Here is an 8,217-nt window from a genome sequence, read left to right as displayed (position 1 = left end):
AGTTTTTGCTTTTTTCTACAATGTATTTCTTATGGAGCGAACTGTCAAAAACCCGCAGTCGAGGGTGCTCCAGTGGGTCCTAAAATTAAGCTTAGATTTCTAATATTATTGTTTACAGCGATAAAGCTTATTTTTCTGAGTACAATGTCGTTTGTACGACCAGAAAGAGTTTAAAATGGATTTTTAAATCAATTTTGGAAAATTTACCTCGCGGTTCTTTTTGATAGAAAAGGTCCTTCTTGACCGAGTTCTTGACAGCTCTTTCCAAGGGGACCATGGTTGCTCCATCGAAAAAATGTTAATGTTAATGTAATATGTTAAAATAACAAAAAGTTGGTTTTTGAGCGTGTTTTTAATCGTTGTATCCAGATTTTTAAGCGAAGATGGCGTTCGAATTGTGAACGCTAGAAATGTCAAAGTCATGCAGTGGTACCAACATTACGAAAAAATGTGCCATGGCATGACTGCCAATTTTTTTTTTAAATGTTGGTGCTACATAGATTTTGACATTTCGGACGTTCTTACGTTTACAATTTGAACGCCATCTTCGCTTAAAAACCTGGATATAAAAATTTACTTAAGTTCTCAAATTGTCTAAAATTCTCAAATTCTTAACTGTAAAAACAAAATTATTATTGGACACAGCTCTGACGAAATCTGGCCTAAAAGGTTTTAATAGCTTTAAAAAACAAAAAAAATAGCTTTAATTAATAGAAAATTGGAATTTTCAAATCTAAGGTTAATCTTTTTATTTTTTTTTTATTTTAGAAATTTAAGAATGGAAGTTGTGAATTTAAGAACGCTAGAATTTTTTATGATTTTGAAATGTTCGAAAATGTTTGAATTTTATAACATTATACTTTAAGAATTTTCTTTCCATTTTTGACGCAATGGATTTTAAAATTTTCCAATAAAAACAAATTATTTTTCTTACGACTTATATCTGAAGGCCGAAAAGGAACGCAAAACTCCATACGAGAAACGCCCAAGATTCTTAAATTCATAATTCGTTCCGAATCTCAAAACAGAGAATTTTATTAAAAGATCGGATTTTTTTTGCCCGATATGAAGCCACAACAATTAGCATTAAATTGTCGGACAGAAAAACTAAAAATCAAAAACTTGACATTTTTAGCAGAATTTTTGAAGTTCAGAAATTTAGACATTCATACATTTTTCCATTTCAAATTAAAAATTAAACAAAAATGTATTAAAAGTAAATTTTGTTTAATTTTTTAGTTGAAATCTAGGTTGAAATTGAAAAATTTCTAAATTTCTTATTTTCTGCTTAAAACTTTTAAGTTTTTGATTTTAAATTTTTCTATTAGATAATTTAATGCTAATTTCGAGCAAAAGACAAAATCCATCTGTAATTATAACATAAACAAACATACCAAGTCTTCAGAGACATTCAAAATTTTGAAAATATCTCATTTTGATAGTCTTCCAGTTTAACTGTCTTCAAATGTTGAAAGACTTATAAAAATTTTAAATTTAAAAAAAATCACCAATTTGTAAAAGTCACCATCAATATAAACAATCATATCAAAAATTAAAAAAGGGCAAGAAATAATTTTAAAAAAATCAGATGCAGAGAATCAAAAATCTTAAAATATAAAAAAATAAAATTCAATAAATCCTAAGTTGAAAAAATCTAAAGAATCAAAAATTTTAATTAGAAAAAAAACAAAAATCACAAATACAAAAAAATGTGAAATAAAAAATTTCAATGCTAAAAAAACTTTATTCAAAAACAAAAAATAACTGGGCTTTTAAAATTTGAACACTCAAAAATTTAAAAAATCTAAAATTCAGAAGTCAAAAATAAAAAAAACAACAATTCATAATTTTGAAAGAACGCCAAAAATTTAATTTTTTTATTTTTAAATTAAAAAAAAAAACAATGAACCAAAAATTCTAAAATTAAGGAATATGTTTTTGACCTCATATGAGCTCATATTATGTAACTCCAAAAATGTCTGATTTTTTGGCGGCATTTTAGAAGTGATTTGGACAAAGTTCCTTCCGATCTCCGTACTTATTTTGAAGCTGCAATCAAAACCAAAATGTAACCTTTTAATTTTCGGCCTTCAAGATTCTAGATTTCTAGAGTTTTTTTAAAGGTCCTATAAGGTACACTCAACCCCGGTGGTTTGTCACTTTTTCGTTTGACACTATTTGGTTTGTCAAAGTCAAACTAAATAGCGACGAACTGTCACTTTTTACACGGCGCTTACGCACACTATCAAAAGAAACGTTTGGTAGTGTGTGTGAACTCCGTGTAAAAGGGGTGTCAAACTAAAAAGTGACCCCGTTTGTTTGACAACAGTTGGTGTCAAACCATCTGAATTTGAGTGTATTGTCTTTCATATCTGGAGTTTTCTTTTTTGAAAAGGTCCAATAAACCAAATTTTCAGTTTTTGCTTTTTGGGTGTTTTTGAATACCCCAGACTCAAGGCGGTTTCAAAAACACCCAAAAAGCAAAAACTGGAAATTTGGTTTATTGGGCTTTAAAAAAAACTCCAGATATGTTTATACGTCCTTTAAAAAAAAAAGTCTAGATTTCAGCTGCTTTTCAAATCTGGATTTTTCGTATTTTATCATGGGCGACCCCCTCTTTCCTAACTGGCGCCGCCCGACGCCGCCGCGCCGCCTCGTCTGACAGTTGTTTGACAGCACTTGCACTTGTCATCGATGCCAACAACCGAAGAACCACCTCAGTGCAGTTCAGTTCAGAAGTTTTTCCTGCCCAAGAAAACCGAATCCGGGTTCGTTCCGCCGTTCTTGGCGTCGGGTGTCGTCCTGCGGTTTCTGTCGCTATGCAGCCAAAGAATCTTCTTCCTCTGTAAGCTGGCATGTCAGCTAGTTAGTTGCGTAAATTTAGTGGCATTTAACTCGTAAGAAACAGAAATGGCAACTCCGGGCGTGCTGCTGCGGCAGAATCTGCCGGCACGGGCCGTTCTGCTGCTGGTGCACTTCCTGTACAGTTTGGTCGAGCGGTTGCTGCAGTTCTTCCAGCGTTTCCAGAAAAGATCGCGGACAGAATCGATCCGCCAGAAGGACGACGACAGCTGCTGGGAGAACCGGTTAGGGCGCGAGTCGGCCTCCGTCGAGTACGGCGTTCGCGGACTGACCAAAGTCCCGGCGCACCTGGTGGTGATGCTGGGGCCGGAGGAGCCCGACTATCGGCAGCTGGCGTGCTTCATCTGCTGGGGGCTGGCCGCCGGAGTGGGCCATGTGAGCTTCTACGACCATCGGGGTGAGTTTGGAAGGCAGGAGTTTGTGGGTTATCTCGCGGGAGGAGGAAAAGTTTGCGGGTTTTTTTTTTTCGTCGTCTATCACGTGTGTGAGCAGAGCGAAGTATCACTCGCTGCGTCAATGAGCGTAGAAAGGGGAACGTTTGTTGTTTGATTTTTAAAGGTCTTCTGGTAACAAATTGAAGATGGTGATTACTTTGCAATAATTTGATTTTCTTTATCGCGATTTAACGCTTGCTCTGGCGCCGGATATATCAGTAGAACTTCTAGACTAGAAAAAGATATTTTTCATTAAAAAAATCTTTTATAAGTTATGTTCGCATTTGTGTTAATAAAATGCAATTTCTTGGTACTGGAAGTTAACGTCCGTGTTAGGGAAGCACCTTTTTGGTGGCAAAATTTATGCATTTATGGTTTTCAAATTTGCGGGTTTTCAAATTTTGAATGGAAGTTTTTTCAAAGCCTTCAGATTTTGAAAGTCTTTAAATATGAAAGTATTCAAATTCTAAAAGTCTCCATTATTTACAAAGTCTCTAACAGCGATTGAATAATCATCATCAAAAGAAAATCTTTTGACGTTCATCAAGAGAAAATATCCGACGGGAGCATGGCTCTCCTCTCTCGCGCACCGAAAATCGGTAAAAGAAATCTAAAAAAATCATCATGTTGATTATTCGGATGAACAACTTTTTCACTCACAAATTTAACGTCACACGTCGAAAAATGACCTGTCACTTTTTGTAGATGGGCAAAGTGTGTAAACAAAGTGAAATGAGCGTACATTTTTTTATGTGATGCTTGGAGAAGTTCGGAAGCGATTTTCTTTTGCGTGATTTGCCTCCCCTCTCTTTCGGGGGTAAAGAAAGTTTGCGAGCGAAAATGATTTTTTTTTGCGATTATTCCATCCCTGGTTTCTAATTTTTAAAGTCCTTAAAATTTGGAAAGTCTCCAAATAATAAAAGTCTTCTAAATTTTGAAAGTCTTTATATTCTGAAAGTCTCCAATTTTTTAAAGTCACTAACTTTGAATGTTTATGAATTTTGAAAGTATATAATTTAAAAAGTCTTAATATTTTTAAATCTTCAATGTTTTGAAAATCTACAAATTTGAATGTCTCAAAATTTGGAATGCATCTAATTTTGAAAGTTCCAAAATTTTTAAAATCTCTACATTCTTAAAGTCTATAATTCGAAAACTCAAAAATTTTGAAAGTCTCTAGTTTTTTAACGTCTTCAAACGTTGTAAGTTAATGCTAGAAATAAAAGTCTCCAAAATTGGGAAAGTTTCTACCTTTAAAAGTTTCCAAATACCGTCATCAGGGGTGACTTTGCGTCTGGGAGGTGAGATTGGGTCATTCAAATTTCAGCATTTTTGTATGACCCAATCTCACCCCCCAGCCCCAATGTCACTCCTGATGACGGTAATGAAAGTCTTTAAAATTTTGGAAAATCTCTAATTTTGAAAGTCTCCAAATTCTAAAAGTCTCCAAACTTGGAAAGTCTCAAGAATTTGGCAAGTTAATAACTTTGAAAACCTCCAAATTAAAAAGAAATGAAGTCTTCAAATTTTAAAAGCATTACATGTTAAAAATCTCGAATTTTTTAACGTCTTCAAATCTGGAGGTTTTTTTTAAAAGGTCCAATAAACCAAATTTTCAGTTTTTGCTTTTTGGGTGTTTTTTAATACCCCTGACTCAAGGCGGTTTCAAAAACGCCAAAAAAGCAAAAACTAGAAATTTGGTTTATTGGACCTTTTCAAAAAAAAACTCCAGAAATGTTGAAAATCTCAATTTTTTGAGTCTCCAAAATTGGAATGTCTCTAATGTTGAAAGTCTCCAAATTTTAACGCAATCCAATTTTTGAATGTCGCCAACTTTGAAAATCGCTAAATTGCATAAGTATCGTATTTATAAAATCTTCAAATTTTTAAATTCTCCATATTTTGAAATTCTTCAAATTTTGAAATTCTTCAAATTTTGAAATTCTTCAAATTTTAAAATTCCTAAAATTCTGAAATTCTATAAATTTTGAAATACCTCAAGTTTTTAAATTCTTGAAATTTTGAAATTCTACAAATTTTCAAATTCTTCAAGTTTTAAAATTCTTCAAATTTTGAAATCCTTCAAATTTTCAAATTCTTCAAATTTTGAAATTCTTCAAATTTGAAATTCTCAAATTTTTAAATTTGTAAAGTTTCTACACTTTTGAATTGAAAGTCCAAATTATGAAAGTATCTCGTTCTCACGGTATGAGATAGAACACGGGGTTCAATTCCCCGGCGGAATACAGTGCACAATTTTTTCGCTAATCAACTTCTTTATTCAATGTTTATCACTTTCCAATGTTTCTCACCATGAGACATGTGTTGCTCTAATCTAAAGTATCTAACTTTGACAGTCTCCAACTGTTTAACATTGAAATGTTGAAAGTCTAAAAATTGTTAGAATCTCCAAATTTGGAATGCCGCTTATTTCTTCAGTCGCCAGGTTAGAAAATCACCACATTTAAAAATCTAAAAAAAATCAATGTCTCCAAATTAGGATTTTTTAAATTTTGGTAGTCTCCAAATTTTGAAAGTCTCCAAATTTTAAAAGCTTTGGAAAAAAACAACATCTCCACATTTTAAAAGTAGTTAAAATTTTAATGTCTCCAAATTAGTTTTTTTTTAATTTCGGAAGTTTCCAAAATTTTGAAAGCTTTGGAAAACTAAAAAAACATCTGATTTTTGAGAACGAAAAAATGTTGAAAGTCTCATAATTGCTAGAGTCTCAAAATTTGGAAAGCCGCTTATTTCGAAAGTCTCCAAATTCTAATAGTCTAAACTTTTCGCCAACATAAAAAATCTCCACATTTTTTAAGTCTCAAAAAATTCAATGTCTCCAAATAAGGATTTTTTTTGAATTTTGAAAGTCTCCAAAATTTTGAAAGTCTCTTAATTGGAAAGTCTCCAAATTTTAAAAGCTTTGGAAAACAAAAAAAACATCTGATCTCCTGAACTGCCGTTCTAAGCATAATTGTCCCATGTCATTTTTTGCGATTTTGACCTTTTGACATTTTCAAGTTTAGTTTGCCGTATACTTTTCGAAAAACCCATAAAATCTAGTACTTTGTTTGGAAACTCATTGAAAACAACACCAAGTCTGTTTGTCCCATCGTTGTACTTCTACGCATAATTGTCCCACCAAGTATTTTCTTTCGCGGAATCATTAGTTTTACGAAGCATTGAGTCTTGTTTACATACTGTATAGCAAGAAGATCATAAATAAGAGTGATAAACTACTAACTGGGGCGATTGGGGACACATAGGACGAATAAGAACTCACGGGACAATTATGCGTAGAAACAAGGAAATTGATCGAAAAATTTCAATCGCGTTTTTCTCAGTTGCACTTTTTTGAACATGGGACAATTATGCGTAGAACGGCAGTGAAAGTCTTTAAAATTTTAATGTCTACAAATTATTTTTATTTAAGACTTCAAGTCTTAAAAAATTTGGAAAACTAAAAAATAAATGATTTAAAAAAAAAATCTTGCAACAAACAAAAGAAAAAAATATTTATTTTGTTATTCAAAAGTTACTTTATCAGCTTAAAAAAAATTAAATAAACGCCAGAAGAGGTCTAAATATGAAAATGCTAAATATTAGAAATTTTAAAAGGAATACTTTAATGAACAAAAAGTGGTTCAAAGGTTTCATAAAAAAAGAACTTTTTCAAAATTCATAAACGACATATCAAATAAATAAGGATTTTCAATAAATATAATATCAAATTGCAAGCAAATCAATGTATTTAGCCTTATTTTATGTGTACCGTTAAAATTAAATAAGCAATCATAAAAAATCTATTGAAAATGTTTAGAAAGGTGCTCCTTTTCGTGTTGTATCCTCGTTATATAAAAAAAGATTTTGAGAATAAAAATCATAAATTTCTCTATATTTCATGTGCTAACAAGTGGTCAACATTGATTTTTTTTTTCAAAAAAAAAGCTGCGATTTTCTCCTAGTTTTACAAATTTTGAAAGTTTGCAAATTTTGAAAGTCTCCTAATTTTTAATGTCACTAGACTTTGAAAATCTCTAATTTTGAAAGAATTCAAATTATAAAAGTCTCCAAAATTGGGAAAGTCTTTAAATTTGAAAATCTCAAAATTATAAAATTCACTAAAATTTGGAATGTCTCTTATTTTGAAAGTCTCCAAATTCTTAAAGACTCAACATTTTTCAAGTTTTGAAAGTCTACCAACAAATTTGATTGTCTTCAAATGTGGAAAGTTTCTAATCTTGAAACCCTTAAATTTTAAAAAATTAAATATTTAGGTAGTCCTTAATGTTGACAGTCTTTGAATTTTCAAAGTCTCCAAATGTGTAAAATCTTCAAATTTGTGAAGTCTCCAAAAAATTTAAAATCTCTAATTTTAAAAGTTTGTTTAAGTATCTGATTTTGAAAGTCTCAATTTTTCAACGTCCTTAAATGTTAAAAGTTTAAAAATTGTAACCCTCAAAAATTTGGAAACTCTCTAATTGTAATAGTTTTTAAGTGATAGAAGTCTTAAATTTTTTAAAAGTCTCAATTCTTAAAAAAATAGGTCTCCAAATTTTGAAAGTCTCCCATTTTGTATGACCAGCCAGCAAAATTGTATGGAGCATTGTATAGAAAATCTGATGATGCAAAATTGAAAATTAAAAAACATTGCGAAAATCTAGAGAATTATCCAGGTACATCTACAATCAACTACAACCAACTCATCAATAACCCTCCTCTTTCCAGGCACCCTCAAGCGCAACCACGCCCGCGTCCTGGAGCACATGGTGCGACTTCCGCGCGCCGACAGCGACCAGATCGTGTGGACTGCGCAGCTCAAACCGGGCCTGCCCATCCCGCCACGGAACGGCTACCGGCGCCGGCTGGTGGTCAGTTTCTTCAGTCCGCACGAGGACGGCCGCGGCCAGTTGGTGCAAAC

At 32.3% G+C, this 8,217-nt stretch overlaps 1 protein-coding gene across 1 annotated transcript; it reads left to right on the top strand.

Moving 5' to 3' along the window:
- Positions 1-2,680: 2,680 nt before the first annotated feature.
- On the top strand, positions 2,681-8,212 carry LOC6049815 (the record flags this gene model as incomplete). Its single annotated transcript, XM_001866486.2, has 2 exons — positions 2,681-3,259; positions 8,025-8,212. Coding segments are annotated over exons 1-2 (537 nt in total), but the record flags the coding sequence as incomplete, so codon positions are not given.
- Between the last annotated feature and the right edge of the window lie 5 nt (positions 8,213-8,217).

The sequence above is a fragment of the Culex quinquefasciatus genome, chromosome 1 (assembly GCF_015732765.1).
Source record: "Culex quinquefasciatus strain JHB chromosome 1, VPISU_Cqui_1.0_pri_paternal, whole genome shotgun sequence".
NCBI classification, from domain to species: Eukaryota; Metazoa; Arthropoda; class Insecta; order Diptera; family Culicidae; genus Culex; species Culex quinquefasciatus.
The sequence above is the reverse complement of the archived record's forward strand: the minus strand, read 5'-3'. Positions and strand labels throughout refer to the sequence as shown.